Source organism: Odocoileus virginianus, chromosome 9 (assembly GCF_023699985.2).
Source record: "Odocoileus virginianus isolate 20LAN1187 ecotype Illinois chromosome 9, Ovbor_1.2, whole genome shotgun sequence".
Classification (NCBI taxonomy): Eukaryota; Metazoa; Chordata; class Mammalia; order Artiodactyla; family Cervidae; genus Odocoileus; species Odocoileus virginianus.
Genome location: NC_069682.1, coordinates 70825076 through 70842565, shown reverse-complemented (window position 1 = coordinate 70842565; position 17490 = coordinate 70825076). Strand labels below are relative to the sequence as shown.

The 17490-nt window shown below is 46.4% G+C and overlaps 1 protein-coding gene across 15 annotated transcripts in view; it reads left to right on the top strand.

The window, feature by feature from the left end:
• Positions 1-17490, top strand: part of ZMYND8 (zinc finger MYND-type containing 8) — a 116951-nt gene that overhangs the window by 255 nt on the left and 99206 nt on the right. For 8 of the 15 annotated variants that reach the window (XM_020887238.2, XM_020887235.2, XM_020887233.2 and 5 more), the window contains exons 2-3: positions 548-783; positions 9551-9621. In XM_020887238.2, the coding sequence (XP_020742897.2) occupies positions 770-783; positions 9551-9621 (85 nt within the window). In that variant the 5' untranslated portion in view covers positions 548-769. Of the gene's footprint in view, positions 1-547; positions 784-999; positions 1077-1193; positions 1232-1943; positions 2015-5543; positions 5741-5826; positions 6907-9550; positions 9622-17490 lie in introns of those variants that run through there. The other 7 variants (XM_020887219.2, XM_020887221.2, XM_070472730.1 and 4 more) reach the window with 7 other exon arrangements.

Below are 17490 nucleotides of genomic sequence, written 5' to 3'. Positions count from 1 at the left end.
TTCGGACAATGACGATGCAAACTTTGACCACTCGGTTTCCCCTCCTCCCCTGGCAGCCTGAGTCCTCTGGCCTCTGAGAAGCCCAGGGCTGCTCTGGGGCGATTTTGGGGTGGGGTGGGGGGCTCCCCTCGCCTGTCTGGTTTGCTCAGAGGCCTGCCTTCCAGCCTCTTTCTCTTGCCCCAGGCCCCTTTCCTGGGCCTCCCCTCCCTACAGCCACCACTCCCCACCCTCCCCCCCGCCCCCCGCGCGGGTGGGGGGCAGAACATTCTGCTGGATTGTTCCAGAAAAGGCTTAGCCTTCCTCCCAGCGAGAGAGAGCCGTTTCTGAGGGGGCAGATGAGGTTGAGTCCTGCCAGCTCACCCCCCAAAACTCTCTTGCCCGCGGCCTGCGGGCCTCAGGCTCTCCTGGAGCAGGTCAGGCTGGCTGCACTGGTTCGCCCGCGCCGGGAAATCTAGTCAGGGTGTGGGAGAAGCGCGTCTGGGGGCCCCTTTCCTCAGTTTTTCCTGCTGCAAAAGGCCTAGCTTAGCCTGTCTTTCTCTATGCACAGGATGGCTCTCTTGCTCACCAGAGCCTCACAAAGATAATCGCTCAGGAAGTGTCTCAGCCAATCCGCGGCCGCCTTACACTCCGATTTGCCGGGGCAGCCAATCGGGGGTGCGCTTTCATGAGGCGGCCAGATCATCAAGCCGAAGTGCCAAACCCTTTTTCTGTGAGAACTAGGAGCCTGTCCTCCATGTTTTATAAGTATTGACATTACACAGTGTTAACAATGCATCCACAGAGGTAAGCTCGACTTTTTAACCATCTTTTCTCCCCCTCCCTCTGAGGCATCCGCATTTGTGGGCGAGCCGTGTGATTTCTTGTGGCTGGCCGTGCCACACTCACCCCACAGCACTTAGGTTAACTTGGAACTGTTTAGAGAGAAATTTTTTTTTTTTTTTTTTTTTTTGCTTTCTTGGGTCACATGGCTAAGTAGCCATTAGCCAGAGCTCGATTTTGCAAACTGGCAAGGGCCTGGCACACCTTTTCTTCCACCAGGACATGGTGTTTCTAGAAGAGTGTGAAGCTAGATCCTGGTATTGCCAAAAAAGAAGCTTTTTTTTTTTTTTTCTTCCTTCCTCCCTCCTCTCTCTCTTTCTCTCTCTCTCTCTCTGAGCAGTCCCCCCCCACCCCCACCCTGCACTATTGTCTTCTCTTGTGTCACATGCCTGCTGGGGAAAGAAAATGGAAGGTAAGCAAGCAGGCTCCCCTCCAAGGAGAGCTCATGGCAGACAGCAAAGCAGGCAAGTTTACCTCCAAAGAGGTGCTGGGAAGGCTGGACTCAGTGCTGACCAGAGAGGACGTGTGTTTGAAAAAGAACCAAAGGCCTCAGCAGAAGAGCAGTGCTAAGGACAGATCCTAGGTCCTGGGGCCTATGTGGGTGGTGGTGTCTCCCTATGGTCTTTTCTCTTCCTGCAGGGTTTCTTCACTTGAAACTACATTGTTCAGCCTTTTTTCCTGACTTCTGTTGATACAGAGTGTTCTTCTGCAAAGCCAGCCTACAGCCAGCAAATGTTTCTGAAAGTGTTTTCTAGGCTTTGGAGGAAGTTTTTGGAGTAGGGATGGGGATTGGGGGTGGGGGGGAGTGTAGGAGGTTGTGGGGGGAGAGATGTTGGACAACATCCTGCAATAAATCAGAGGAGTCTTTTGAATCCCTTAGCTTTCTCCTCTTGCATGATTTTCAGTGAACTCATGTATCCTTTCTGCTGCTTTTTCATTCTTCTTTCCTTCTTTTACATTGTATCATCCTGTCCTCCTGTGTGATAGAGTGCAGAGGAAATAAAATCACGCCTGTGGCTCATGACAGCATTCCATATTCAGTGGTTGGGTTGTGGTGTTGTTGTTGTGTGTGTGTTTTTAATAATCCCGTGTAACTGTTTAAAAAAATTTCCTTTTTGATCAAGTCCCAAATCTGCCAGCCTGTTCTCTCTTCTTAACTGTGGAAAAATGAGACGGTTGCTTGAACATTTGTTGGGTAAGTAAAGCAATCCATTTCTGTGACCATGTATAAAGAGTTTGGCGAACATTTGGGGTCTGTTTGTAATAGGGGGGGTCTTGGCTCCAGCCGCTGGGGGCCTTTTTTTATGAGCAGGAGCCCAAGGAGGGCTTTTAAATAGTCTTGATTTCAGGTGACTGTTTGAATCCACTGTTTTTCCTGATAACCTGGGGCTAGGATTGAAGATTATACTTCCTGTTTACCCTCAGACGGGGAGAAATTGTTCAGTTCATTGTGACTTGACTGGAGACCTTGAATTGGGTTTGTTTGGATATTAAGTAGAAAACTCTGGGGAGGTAATCTGCTTGTGAAATGTAAGGAAACTGCTTGGTGTTAAGACTCACAGAGCCTTCAAGGCAGGGGGTGGGGGGGAGGAGCTGGGGGTGGTGGTGTGTGTGTGTGTGGGGGGGTGGTGTCAGTACTTATGTTTTAAGATACTTAACATGTCTGTAAAAATCCCACCCACCGCCAAACTTGGTCTGATTCAGGATTCAGTACATCCCAGACCCGGCCTTTTTCCAAGCCTGCCCTACACATCTGTATGCACGCCTGCCTTTACTTCTGATTTATTTCTCACTTTTTACATTTCCCCTTGATCTCTTAAGGCTGCAGCTAGAACTTCAGAGTGAAAAAAGTAGCTTCTTGTTTGCTTCATTTCCCTAGACGTTCACTTCATACATTTCCAGCCTGGAGACCAATCCTGGACTGTAAAAGCTGGAAGTATATTCAGTTGCTGTACTGTGCCATCTTTATGGAGTCAATAATCTTTCTTTTAAAGTGGTGTTCAGCAGCCCACCTTTGAGAACCCATTGGAAAAAGGTCATTTAATAACGAGGAATGTACCTCAGTCTAAGCTTGAGAGAAGTCTGTGTAAAACAGGCCAGCTTCTCAGAGTAAAGAGACAGGCCGTTAATGATGTAACGTACTTAGAACTGTGTGCTTCTACCCCACACCAGAAAGTTCAGACACTTTAGCTCTTTTCTTTGTTCTTATCTCCTGGCTGTGAATGAAAATTACATATTGAGGTTCATAGGAGCAGTATCTAATCACAAGACTGCTGGTTTCTTGCCGTCAGTGCTTGCATAATGGTGTATTTGTTGGGCTGGAAGGAAACCTAAGGGCAGGGCATTTGTCCTCCAAAAGCTTGCATTAAAATGGCTCCCACAGGTTTGCAAAGCCAAGATCTGTTTTCAGATGTGCAGCCCCAGCAAGTTCTCAGCCCTGGACCACGCCAGCCTCTTGCCTCTGGTACTGTGGCCAAGCAGCAGACATGAGTCTGTAAAAAGTTAATTGCTCTCAAAGTAGTGCTGTTTTCCAGTTTTCACTCGGGGTGGGGGGTAGGGGTAAATAAATGTCTGCATTGCAGCAGGGCTAGGTAAGAGGCAGCAGGGCTGGCTCGAGGTGCAGCCCAATGGGCTTTCTCTTTCCAGCTTTTGGACCAATAGACTTGGAGGAAAGGTTACAGATTGACAACTGCAGTGGCCAGACCCAGATCAGGCCTTCTGGAAATTTCTACCATCTTTGTTCCTTTTAGGAAAAGGAGGTCGGCTGAGCTGAAGCGTCTCCTAGGTTCCATGCCTAGGGCATCTCCTCCCCCCACCTTTTCTTTTTTACATCAAGGTAGATGGGTTCTCTCTGCCACATTTGTAAATTGCAGAGGGAGGAACCGAACCGTTGGGCTGTTTTCCTTTTTCCTTCTGCCTCCTCAATCCCCCAAGAGGATGCACAGCTGCAAGGAACAAACACAGACACACTGGAGCTTTTGATTCCTCTCTCTCCCCCCCCCCCCCCTTCAAGACCCTCCAGGATGGATTCACTTTCTGCTTTGGGAAATTAAGTGGCATTCGTGTGGGGGAGGGGGAGTAACTGCTTTTATGAGCTCCAGAAAATGGTCAGTGTTCTGTCTGTAACTAAGAATTAATTATATATAATCACTCAGTAAACTTTCTACAGAGTTTTTCTAATTGCTGCGCAGGAACATGGTTTGCCTGCTGAAGCTGAGTCTAGTTACTTTTATAATTAACAGCTCAAAGATTTGAGTCAGAAAGGAAAGCAACAATGGGGCCTCCTGGATTATAAATTAGAGATGAAAACAATAGCTTTTTTTTTTTTTTCTTTTTTCTTTCTTGTTACCCCTTTTCTTTTAAACAAAACATTCCCCTTTTTCTTACCAGGGGAGAACTGTAGGGAAATGGCTTCAGGTCTTAAACAGGAGAGGTGGGGAGGTGGGGGGGTGGGGGGGGTGGGAATGAGTCACTCTTTCAGAAAGCGGGGTGACAGCAACCTAGAAAAACCTGAAGGCAAAGGTAGGTTTTTTTTTTGGAAAGTCCAGCCACTTCACATGTGTGTGATCTCTTTGTTTCTCTTGCCTCCTTTTCCCCTTCTGTCTCCTGGGCAGAGGCCACAAACATTTGTCAGCTGGGAAGCCTAGGTCTGGCTTTGCCTCTGCTTTGACCCTGAAAAGAAAGATACCTGCAAAAGGGCCTTGGTCACCCCACCGCAGAGAAGGAGGAAGGGAGAGTTAGTGTAGCAAGCCAGCCCTTGCCTTGCCTGCAAAGGCAGAAACAAGTAAGGATTCACTCTTGGCTTCAGGTTGCTAAGGCTATGGCTGCCCTTCCCCCTCCACCCCACTCTGCTTACTGATAAACAAGCAGGCAGGAGCCATTTCAGCGGTGCAGCGAACTGGGCTGCCAGCCTGTCCCTCCTCATCAAGATTACCTACCTACCGGCCGGCCAGGAGCCAGCCGCCCGTCCTCACTCTGGCACGGCGTTGGGCACTCTGCCCTCCTTTCTCTCCTGAAGCTCCAAAACAGTCACCTTGAAAACTGAGGCCATGCTCAGACCTGTAACCGTAAATTACATTATCCACTATGAGGCTCTTAGCTCGGCCTGTGAAAGCAGGTTTTGCCAAACCCATGGTTAATTTTGAGGGCTCTGTTGGGGGTGGACAAAAATTAATTTGTGAGTATTCTTCTGCGCCTTGGCTAAGGGGGAGGTTTTCCTGTTGTCTCCTCTGCAGACTCGGATTGTCTTTCCTTGATGTTAACTGTCTTAGGACTGGCTGGGTGTTGGGGGGCCGTTTCCAGGCTTATTAAACAGCCTTTTTATTTTCCTTTGGCCTCAGACTGGGGTGCAGCCCTTCAGATGCCTGATGCCCTGGAAGCACTTTCCATTTTCCCCAGCTCCTCTTTGGTAGGGATGCAAGGCTGGCTTCTAATCTACCAGCAAGGGGGAATGGGCTTTCTTCCCCCTCCCCAGCCTGCGCCCTTTTAAGATTTTTGTTGTCTGCACAGACACCTGTCTGTCTGCACTTTATGCCACAGGGCTGCCCGAGTCCTAACCTTCCACCCACCTAATTTGAGGGTAAGGGGGCCTCACTGTAGAGCCTCACGTTGAAGGCTCAGGATCTGAAAGCGAAGGGTTTTCCTTAGGAACCTGTGACTTCACAAACTCCCCCTGTCACTGCAGATTTTTTTTTAAGCCTCTAAACGTTGGGTTGTTGGTGTCCTTTGGTTGAGCTTTTTCCTAGTTCTGATACTTAGGAAGGTGGCTTTGAAACTAGCAAGGCTGCTTAAGCCAGAGCTACAGCTATTGAACAAACTGCTACCATTTTAGCTTCAATACAGGAATGAGGCAGTGTTGCCAGACGCCATTTTAAGAATCCTGCATAAATAGCTTAGCTCCCGATGACTCTGCCTGTTTTAGGTGAGTGCTTATATAAAGCTGCTAACCATTCCCTCCCTCCCCCGCCCCCCCATTTTTAAAGAAATTAATTGCAGATTTAGGGAAGCATGGTGTTTGAATTTTGATATTCCCTCTTTTGTGATCTGGAAGAGGAAAGATGTTTGTGTCTTGGGGATGAAATATTTCTTACAGCCTGGACCAGTTTGGTATTTTGAATGAAAGTAAAAAGCTGAAGGAAAAGTCCTTTCTAATGATTGCATGATTCTTGAATTGCTGTATGATGGTCCTCAGCTGTAGACCCAGAGTCTTGTGCATGCTGGTTATATATTCTTAGAGGGGTTAGATATTCTTGGTTAAAAGTCAAATAGTAAGGGCACTTGGGGAAAAGAAATATCTGGGCATTGTGTTTCCAGGCAGTTTTCTATCCAAACTAGCTATTTTTCTCTTTTCTCTCTCTCTCCTGGAAGTGTGGAGGGGATGGGATTCCTGGGAATTACGGACCAGCCTTGAGTCTTCAGAATTAATAATCAGAAGGCTTAAAACATCCTGGAGGTGCAGTTCATCTGCAACTTTTAATTGCTCTTTTCCAGTGCATGCAGGTTAAGTAAGCAGAGGTTTTCTTGCTCAGGCATTGGGGGAGAAATCTTTTATTCTTTCTGGGCGGGATGGGATGGTCTTGGTTGTCTGTGCAGGCGCTGGTTATTTCTTCTTTAATTGCCTGAAATGTATCAGTGTGTGAAATCCAGGGGCAAGTGACTTAGGCGAACCCGTGAGTGCAAGAGGGGATGGTGGTGGGGAGCATACAGTATATACAACTAGTCGGTGGTGTATTTTCCTGTTGGGGTGAGAGGCTGTTGTTTGATTTTTAGCTAATTTTACTCTTTCCCTTAGCGGGCCCCCAGCCGACCTAAAAAAAAAAAAAAGTAATGTCAGTTTGAAACAAGGACTGCTTGTTCCATTGTTTTGGATTTAAATAATCGGGGTTGCTGGAAGCTAACAGATATGGAAGGAAAAATGCTGTGTATTTTGTAAGACTTTAATGTGTTAATGACAAGAGTTCAACGTCTTTTCTCCAGACGTGTAGCCTCTTTTTCTTAACAGTTATTATTTGACTGTTTTTTTTTCCCTCCAAATGACTGAACAGTTCTTAACCTAAATTGACCGAGATCTGTGGGACATTCAGACAGGTACAAATCTTTTCTCACCACCACTTTTGATGTAATATTCATATTTTTCCCCCCACCTAACAACATACTAGTACTTAACACTAAACCAAAAAAGCAAAAAAAAAAAAAAGATCAGTGGTGTAGAAAAAAGGAAGTCCCTTTAGATGTGGCTATTCAAAATGACTAATTTTGCATTCTGGTCTTTGCTTTTGTAAATGAATTTTTTTTTTTCCCTTTAAATGCATAGACATTGCAGTTTCCTTTAGTCAAATACAAGTTATTGTGTGTGTGTGTGTGTGTGTGTGCGCGCGCGCATGCATGTGCATGTATGAGTTCCCTTTGAAAGGATGGGTTGCTGATCTGTGAAAAAGATGGTTTTCTGAAATTGTTGTCCTTCAAATCCTTGGCTGAAGCTGGTGGTGCTGTTGCTAGAGTTAGGTGATTATGGTGCCCACTTTGTAATACTTGGAAAGATAAAACAGCTTAACTTTCTTTTCCCTCTTTTCTGCTCCAGCATTGATTATCTTAAACTCTGCAGCAAATAGCCACCCCTTTGCTAGTTTGCATTTTCTTAGCCTTTCAGCAGCTTTCCTCCCTGAAGTATTCAGCCTCCTCTAGGCTGTTACAAGCCAAATAATTGTTCTCTTGAATGCAGCCCTCCTCCGTGATCAATACACCTTTGAATGTTTTCATCACTGCAGAAATCCTTCAAGTGGGTTTGGGGTGGGGGGGGGGTAGGCTCTGTAAATGCATAATTGTTTCTTTTCACCACCGAACATTTTGGTTGGATACCAGATTAGCGTTTCCTCCATCACTCAAAATATGGGATCAGTTTCAAGAAGTTTAGTATTTCACATACTTCGTGCTAGAGAGGGGAACAGAATTCTAGTTGCTAGAAAGATCAAGGTTGCTCTTTGTGCTTTTGAAGCTGACCATTTTCCCCTTCTCTGAAGGGACCGCCTGGGGCTTTCTGTTAAAATTTATTTCCAATCACCCCAAGCAAGAAACCATCAGCAGCATCCATTTGACAGTCTGGGTATGTTGTATGCAGGGGGTGGGTTTCGAAGTTGAGAATGTTTGCCTCTTAAGTTGGAAGAAAAAGTACCCGTGCTAAAATCACCTGCCACAAATCACTGTTCTATTATTGCATGTTAGCGACGTGTTTAAATTTCAGAGGCGCTGGCTTCTGACGAAAACCGCTTGTGACAACATGTCCGTTGTTCCTTTGGTGGTTTGTGTCCCAAGCTTTCCCTACAGATGCAGTGTGAATGAAATTGTCAACGGGGTTTGATATCAGAGGCCTAAATGTGTTAATATTCTGGTTTAAAAGGAAACTACCTTTCTCATTCTTCTCTTTTCTGAGACCAGTGAAGTTGGAGGCCTCCAGGTTCTTCTAACTTAATCCTTAGCTCTCATCTCTTCCTTTTTCTATCTAGTCTCATCAACAGAACTCTCCTAAATGCATCTCCATCTGACCTTGAGGTTCCAAGCCACTTGGGACTTCTCTTCTGTCTCATCACTGTCCCAGACCACGAAACACAGGCAGGACATTCTGATTCTTCCTTCCTTACCCAGCCTCCCTCCTGTCCTGGCTCTTGAGTCTTCCAGAAACTTTCAGCCATCTCAGTTGGAGATGCACTAATTTCTTCTTGTTGAGCCACATTCTGATGGAAATGCATCTAGAATAATTGCTCAGATTCTTATCACTTAGTTGTCAGCTGAATGGTTGGAAAGTTCCAGCACCTCAAATAGTTGGCACTTTTAAAAGCAGATCTTTCCTGGCTTGGCCTGAGAGGTGTCTGTGTATCCATGGGAAGAATGGAAATGACCTGCCCTTTGTTCAGCTGGGGAGAATTCCGGCCAAGAGAGGGAGAGAAGATTCTGGTGAAGGGGCCTAGTTTTCCCTACTTCTTGTCCCAACCCCCGACTCTCAGCTTGTCTTTTAAATAATCCTTCCTCATTCCACTTTGGTGGGGGGTGGGGGGGAGATAATTAGTCACAGCTCAGAAGAGTGCTGAATGCTTTCTCTAAGCCATGCCTGCTGTAGAGAAGAAACATCCCAGGGGCTGGGAGTGTGGAGACCCCAATCTTAATTCCTGGGCTAAATGCTGGTGGTTTGAATGTTTTGAAGCCAAGCTTTCTGCTTCTAGCCTAGGCTTATTTTTTTACTTTGTGATTTAATGTATATATTTTCACGTTCCTGCCTCATCAGGGAATTTTAAGATTTAGCAGGGAGGTCTGCAAAGATATTCTTTGCCTTGCAGAACTCAAGAGATCAGAACTCCAGGTACCCTGAAAACCATCTCCAGCCTGAACCCAGTGTTAAAAAGAAACTTACTTACTTGGAGGCTGGGTTTTCATTGGTCTAGGGCTTGGTAGATTGTAACTGTGTGTCTCATTTAAAAAAAGCCTTTTTCATCCCCCAATAGCATGACAACTGGAATAGTCTTTTGACTTCAAGAACAAACTAGTATTTAAAAACACCCCTATAGGAATCTTAACACTTCGTTTGAAATCAGATGTGGGTTTCTTTCCCCTTGCCTCATGTAAGGATGGGGGGATTGTCTTAAAAAGGTGGCTTTGTTGTTAGAACTTCTGAATAAATGCCCCCATGGGGCAAGTTCTCAGTCTGCCTAAAACGTGAACATAATTTGCTCTGTTTCAGCTTGGCTGAAGAGGAAATAAAAACAGAACAGGAGGTGGTAGAGGGCATGGATATTTCTACCCGCTCCAAAGGTAAGTAAAAACCTTGTATTATCTATTCCAGAGCAGAGGAGGAAATTGGAATTCCTTTTTCTTGTTGTTGTAGTGCAGTCAAGTGTGGCTTACGAGCCGAGGTCGCAACACTCCTCCCATTTTGAGAGGTTGGCGCCTTTGATGGATGAACCTCATTTATAGAGAAATCTCCTCCTGATTTTCTTTCCCTTGCATGTCTGGGTAGGTGTTCTGACCTGTTGGGAATTGTCCCGACAGTCAGTTTTACGCGGTGTGTGTCATGACTGAGGATGGCTGCCTAGCTCTCTGCAGGGTGACTTTTGGGAATAAATTTAAATAAAGCATGTTCTAGAAGCAACGGGCATCTCCAGCTGCTTCTTGGTTTCCGATTTTAATAAAAGGTCTCTTTGGAATCGTGAAGGTGGAACGAAGGTGATCCACTTCCTGGAAAACTGTGGTCTTGGTTAGTGAGTAAAGGAAAATGTTAGGACCTCCTGGAATGCTGGGGCCACAGTTAGAATTTTGCAAGTCAGAGAAAACATGGGTGTGTGCTTCTGTTCAGTCCTGTGGTAGAGCGCGTCAGAGATCTTCTAATTGTGGTATTGATAATTTTTTGTTTGGTCTCTGTGAGATTTTACAAGGTTTCCCAGTAAGGAAGCAGTTACCCACATTGCCTTCGGGGTGCTTTTAGAAGGTTGATGAAAATGCTCGTCTCCAAACTAAGTGGTTGTATCATGATGTTGTTACGCGTTCGACACGTCACTGGGTACCTGTGCTGGGGGCGGCGGGAAGGGCTAGACAGAGGATGAGTACAGACTCGGCCAGAAAGACTCCTTTCCAGCTCAAGAGCTTCACAAAATGTGGTTCCATAAAGGCGTTTGAGACAGCAGAGCTTTTTGAGGATTTTTAAAAGACAGCCTGTCATTCTGGGCAATGATGAGGGTCAGCTAGTGGTGGCTGTTGTTGGGTCTGGCCAGCCTGACGGGGCCTAGGCCTGGTTCATAGAGGAGGGGTGGCCTTAGGTGGGCAGTGCCTGGGGAGCGGGAAGAGGATGTTGGGAGGGAGACAAGGCCCAGTCTGAGGCCTGCTGCCCTTCACCACAGCCCCCACCCAGCTCAGGCCAGACCAGCCGCAGAGCTGCAGGGGAATCTGAACAAAAGGTGTCTGGAGACAACTGCTGATGGGGAAGCAGGTTGCTGCTCCCCTGTTGTGATCAGAACTGACTGTGGAGAAGAAACTCAAGAGGATGGGAGCTGGAGGCCGGGCTCTTCGTCCTTGCCCCGTGGATCACTTAGACACTTTTCTGGCTCTGCTGCTCAGCTTTCTTATCTGTAAAATGGATTGTTGGGTTAGATTCCAAGAGTCCTTCCACCTTGGACTTCTCTTGTAAAGACAACACTTGCTGGGGGCGTTTATGGAGGCTGTGCTTGGAGGTTCCAGGAGTCTTTTCTTACCCTGGGAAGATGTGGGAGGTGGTGTTCCCATTTTACAGATGAGGAAACTGAGGCTCTGAGTGGTAATGTCTCCCAGGTCGTAAGTGTTGGATGGGATCAGACCAAATCGAGGCGTGACTCCAAGGAGGTGCTTCCTTCCCTAGCACTCAGGGCCCAGAAGGGCCTGGAACCCAGTCATTCTCCAGAAGGGTCCAAATTGGGGACTATCAGCCTGTTCAGGCCCGTCCCTGTGTGTGTGGAGACCTCAATTCTCATTTTCTTGCAGACCCCTGGACATTCCTGGCCCTTCATCCTATGTCTGGGCTGCCCGAGGTGTGGCCATTCTGGGATCATCACCGTCCTTCTTTCTTAATCTGCCCGGCCCCATCTTCTCCTGACAGCAGCCAGGGTGATCTTGGAAAAACATGTCCCATCAGATCCGTCTGCTCTTGCTGAGTCCCTCCAGTGCCCTTCCAGCGCCCTCAGGCTCCAGTCTGAAGTCACTGGGACTGACCTGCCTGGCCTGAGCCCCTCAGGACTCTGCACCTGACCTCACTGGAGCTCCCTGCTCTTCCTCCCCTCTCCGTCTTCTCCTGGGGGCCCTTTGCTGGGAGCGTGCCCCCCTGGGTCCTGCTGCCTAGTTCTCATCTCGGAGCCGTCTCCGACATTGTCTCCTTGGGGAGGCCTTCGGTGGCCACCCAGTCCATGGAGCCATTCCATCGTTTTCTGATATGTTTTCAAAATAAACCTCATTTTAGAGCAGGTTTTAGGTTTCTGGATAAGCAGTGTTCCCATATCACCTCCTACCCCATGCACACACACATAGTTACACGCACTGCTTCCCCTCTGTTATTAAACCATATATTGGTCTGGTCCATATGTCACAATTAACGAATTGGTGTGCTTCTTTCAGATTTCCTTAGTTTTTCCCTACTAAGCAATGAATTGCTTCATTCAGATTTCCTTTGTTTTTTCCACTGAGTTCCCTTTTCTGTTCCAAGACCCCTCCCAGGATCCCACATAACAGTTAACTAATGTGTCTCCTTAGAATCTCTTGGCTGTGACAGTTTGTTAGATCTTCCTTGTTTTTGATGGCTTTGCTAGTTTGGCGGTATTTTGTAGGATGATCCTCATTTGGGGATAATATTTTTTCTCGTGGTTGGACTGGAGTAGACTGGAATTATGTGTTTCTGAGAGGAAGGCTTTAAAATGCTGTTTTCATCCCATTATATCAAGGGTATGTATTGTGAATATAATTCATCACTGGTGATGTTGACCTTGGTCACTTGGCCAAGGGGGTGTTTGTCAGGATTTTCCCCTTCCTTTTTGGAAGGAAGTCACAGTGCCCAGCCCACATTTAAGAGTGGGGAGACACGCCCCATCTCCCGAAGGCCGGAATATCTACATAAAGTATTTTGTGTTCTTCTCTATGGGAGATTTGTCTTGTTTTTCTCATGCATTTGTTCAGCCATTTATTTATATCAGCAGGGACTGAACTGTTTCATACACTGGGTTATAGTTCAGTGCTACTTACTTATCTTGTTGCTCAGATTGTTCCAGCTTTGGCCACTGGGAGCACTTTGAGTTGGCTCCTGGGTCCCTTTGACATCATTGTTGGTTGATCAGTTAATTGGTTGAATGCTGTTTTACTTTCTGCCACTGCAGAAGTGCTCTCGGCATTTCTAGGATGCTTCAGGCTTGTTTGGGTCTTCCTTAGCGGCTCAGCGTACAGTAGGACGCTGCCCGCAGTACAGGAGACGCAGGAGCCGCAGGTTCAATCCCTGGGTTGGGAAGATCCCTTGGAGAAGGAATTGGCCACCCACTCCAGTGTCCTTGCCTGGGAAATCCCATGGACAGAGGAGCCTGGTGCACCATGGGGTCTCAGAGTCACACACGACTTAGCGACTGAATCACCAGCACCACATAGGCTCATCCTGTATGTATTTTCTGCCTAGAATTAGCCATTTCCCTAAGGCCCTGTTTGTTATTGGAGAAGGGCTTTAGAAACCAAGATCTGGGTGCTGGTTGTGCTCATTGCTACTGAGGTGTCTTTGCTTCTAGGTCTTTTCAGCTGGCAGAGTGAAGAAACACATGTGTGTGGGAACCTACATGTGGGCACGTCTATAAGTATTTCTATCTGTATCTGTGTTCAATTGAGTTCCTACAGTTGTCTCTGATTCTGATCCATTGCCACCTGGATCCTTCTAGCTTTCTGTCCTTACTTATCTCTGGTCTCCCACTCTCACAGTGAGAAGTGGCTCCAAATGGTAGGAGCCATTTGCCATTTGCCAATTCATTGACGATTGAATGCCAAATCATCCATTTGCCATTCCTTACCACTTTCTGTTACATTTAAAATTGTTAAAAAAAAAATTTGTTTATTTGGCTATATCAGATCTTAGTTGTAGCATGTAGGATCTTGAGTTGCAGGGCACGTGAACTTTTAGTTGCAGCATGTGGGGTCTGGTTCTCTGACCAGGGATTGAACCCAGGCCCTCTTCATTGGAAGTGTGGAGTCCTAACCACTGGACCACCAGGGAATTCCCCATTTAAAATCTTATGTTCAACATTCAGCTTCATGCACTTTAACACGTGTGTACACTTGAGTGGAACCATGGCCCAGATCAAGAGAGTTGAACATTTATGGCATTTCAGAAGCTCTTCATAGCCCTTGTCCATGATATTATACTTTTATTTATTTCTTTGTTGATGGTCTCCTATGTGATGTCGTAGGCCCCTTCTCTCTCCAGGGCCTGCGCCACCACTGTCAGCCTTTCCCTTCCGTTTGAGAGGCAGGATGGCCTGGAGGTTTAGGAAAACCGGGCTTCCAGAGTCAGGCTCCCTGAGCTTGCACTCCCTGAGCTTGCATTTTGGCTGTCATCTGCCTAGCTGGGCTCTTCTTTATGGCTCAGTTTCCCCTTGTGCATGGGGGGTGATAAGAACAGAGGGTTATGGTGGAGATTAAATTTGCTCACATGCGCGGAGCTCCTAGAACAGTGCCAGGGACATGGCTAGTGAATGGATGTGTTAACCATGATTAGAATCAGCTGAGGAAGGATACGCTTGTGTTGATAAGCCTATCAGGTGGAAGCCTTACTCAGCAAGTTCTGCTGCTTTCCCCGCTTCCAGTCTCCAGGAAGAGGGCATGGAGGTGGTTAGTGAAGAATTGTATAATCCAAAATATATAAACAGTTTATAAAGCCCATTATCAGAAAACAAACAACTCAATCAAAAAGTGGGCTAAAGACCTGAATAGACGTTTTCCCAAAGAAAACACACAGATGACCTTTGGGCATGCTGGAAGATGCTCAGCGGGGTGGATATCAGATGCAAATCAAAACTTTCAATAAGAGATCACCTCATACCTTTCGGAATGGCCATCATCAAAGAGTGAGACGATGAGAATTGGTGAGGGTGTGGGGAAAAGGAAACCCTTGCTGCGTTATTGGTGGGATGGTAAATTGGTGCAGCCACTATGGAAAATAGTATGGTGATTTCTCAAAGAAACTGAAAATAGAACTACTGTGTTACAGCAGTTCCACTCCTGGTTGTGTGTTGTAATTTGAAAAGACACATGCGCCCTGATGTTCGTAGCAGCACTATTTACAATAGCTGAGCTATGGAAGCAACTCAAGTGTCCATCAACAGAAGAAGGAATAAAGAAGATGTTTATATACAATCCAATATTACTCTGCTATAAAAAAGAATGAAATTTCATTTTAAAAAAGAATGAAATTGCAGCAACATGGATGGACCTAGACAATATTTGGCTTAGCAAGAGAAATCAAAGACAAGTACTGTATGATATCACTTACGTGGAATATATATATGGGCAATGTAGGGGTATGGGATTAAGAGCTACAAACCACTATATATGAAATCGATAAACAATAAGGATATGCACATAGCACAGGGGATTACAGTCAGTTTGTCATAATGGGGTATAATCTGTAAAAATACTGAATTGAAATGCTATATACTTGAATTTAATATAACATAAATCAATAAAAATGTATACTTCCGTTGAATAAAAGAGAATTGTATCGGTCAGCCCGGCGGGTATGTTCAGGACAGGCATCCTGTCCTCTGAGACATTTGGACTGATTTTCTCAGGACTTTTGGAGCCCCTGTTCTGGTGGGGAATTGGGAGGGGAAGGGGTCCCTGGTTTTGAGGGAGACCTTCCCCTCTCCCCAGGGACTGCCTTGGATGGCTTTCCTTGTGTGGAGCCGAGCTCCCAGCCTCCAGGGTGATCGGATGGCCAGATGACTGGCTGGTTCTATGTCTAGAGAAGCCTTCTGATAGAGCCTCTGGGGTTAGGTGAGGAAGCTGCATACACAAAGAAAGGCCTGGAGTTATGATACTGGGTTGCTGGGACTCAGAGCTAGAGTTAGCCTGGTCCAAATGTGACCCGCTTGCAAAGGCGGGAGTTAAGGCTTCTCTCTCTTAATCCCAGTGATTCGAAATCCACATTGTGAGGCTTTGGGCTCCGTGAACACACACTTGTTCCTCTAGCCTGCTTTTCTTATGGTTTGGGAAATTCATCCTTCAGCCCCTACCCTATACCGTCAGATCGGGGTTCTCTTGTCGTGAGCAGTGGAAGCCAGCTTGGGTTCATTGGAGCAGGGAAGGGATGGACTGGAAGGTGGTCAGTGGCCTCATGGGCTCGATGGAGTGGCTGGAGGCCCAGGGCTGCTCTGGGGAGTGAAGCTAAATGTACAGTCTCTTCAGATCAATAGGGCAGAGTCTCCAGGGAGAGTCCTTACCTGGTGTCATATTTTTTCCTTTGGCTGAGGAAGGGCCGGTACTAGACACTTGGACCCCCCTGGGTTGCCCTCACTGGGGCACAGATTATTCCTCAAGGAGGGCGAGGACCACTGGGCATCTTGGGAAACTGGCAGCATCATGCCCTCCTTGTGGGTGGAGAAGAGACCCTGAACTGTACTGGAGAAACTTAGGAGCCCTAAGAGTAATTGGCTCAGAATCCTTTCATTCTGTTCCTATGTCTAGTTTGTACAACCTTTCAGATTCTCTAACTGAATTTCAACTTGTGCACCCTTTTCCCCCTGACACATACTCACTTATTAACTGAGTAATTCCCAAGCTAGTCATTGCCATAACGCCAGCCCTGGCATTTACTGGAGCGTTTTAGTTCTCAGGAGACAAAGCTTTCGCACTTTCAAGATGTCAGGTTGACATTTGTGTCCGGGGGTAATGATCTGCTGAAAGATGCTAGAGCAAAACTTGGAAGAACTGTCGAGGTGCCAGGTGTGTTTGCCTAGCTGCTGTTTTCCTGAGTACTTACTAGGTGTCAAGTATTAGATGTAAATTACTTCGTTTGATTCTCTTAATAATGCTGTTACAGGTGTGTTGTTATTCCCATTTTATAGTTCAGGAAACTGAAAGCTCAGAGGGATTAATGAAGTGGCCAAGTAGAGAAGAGAGGTTAGGTTTTATCATTGATCTTAAACCTTTGTACTTAGTCATGAGCTCTGCCCCCAGGATCCTGGATGTGATGTCCATAGGGGCCAGCAGGTTATCTAGGGTTTCAGGGCCTTTAGTGGGTGGGAGACTGTCTGTCCTAAAGGGGTAGGGTGCCTCCATCTGATCGTTGAACAAAGCAGGGACAGGAATATGTCTCATTTGATGTCACCAGCTGGGATTTTATTCCCCTTCCCGACTGCCTCCTGTAGAAATGCCTGATTTAGAATTGTGATCCGTGTAGCCCAGTTTCTGGAAGACCATGCATGAACCCAACAGAACACGTCTGCGGGTCACAAGTGGTGGGAGAGTTGTGGGTTTGCACTCTCTGCGGGACACTGGACCCAGCACAGTTCATTGCAGGATTTTAGCCGTGCGACGTAGGAGTCAGAATAAGCTCCTCCAAGGACAGGGACTTAAAGTCTGAAAAATGATGGACTCTGGGAGCTCAGGGCTCCCTGTACAAAGGCTCCCCTGTTTGGGCTGCCTGCGTCTTGATCCTGCTATGTGTGCATTTTGCAGTAATGATTGTGGTGTGCGGATGCCAGGCTGCCAAAGCTGAAACCATTTTTTAAAAATGTCTGTGTAATGTCACCCGCACAAGGGAACGAGCCACTTGGAAACCATGCACAGATGCAACGGAAGCCCAAGATATTAAAATCTTGAACAGTATCATTCTTGCTGAGATTTGCCTCGGTATGAATATGTTTTCCAAGACAGGAAGCTGGAGAATATACAATTACAGCAATTTGCTAACCAGCCCCAGACCTTAATTAGTACAGGATCCTCGTTCTCACTGTTGTATGTAAATTAAGCTTGTTTCACAAAGGGATTGTTTATGAGGACGGCTCTCAGATAGAGACCTTGTATCATTCTTTTCTTTTCCCCAAGGAAACTTTAAGAAAATATAACCGTAAACACCCTTTAAATCACAGTGCAAGGCTGAAGTGCTGAGAATATTTCTTTTCAAAAATGAGC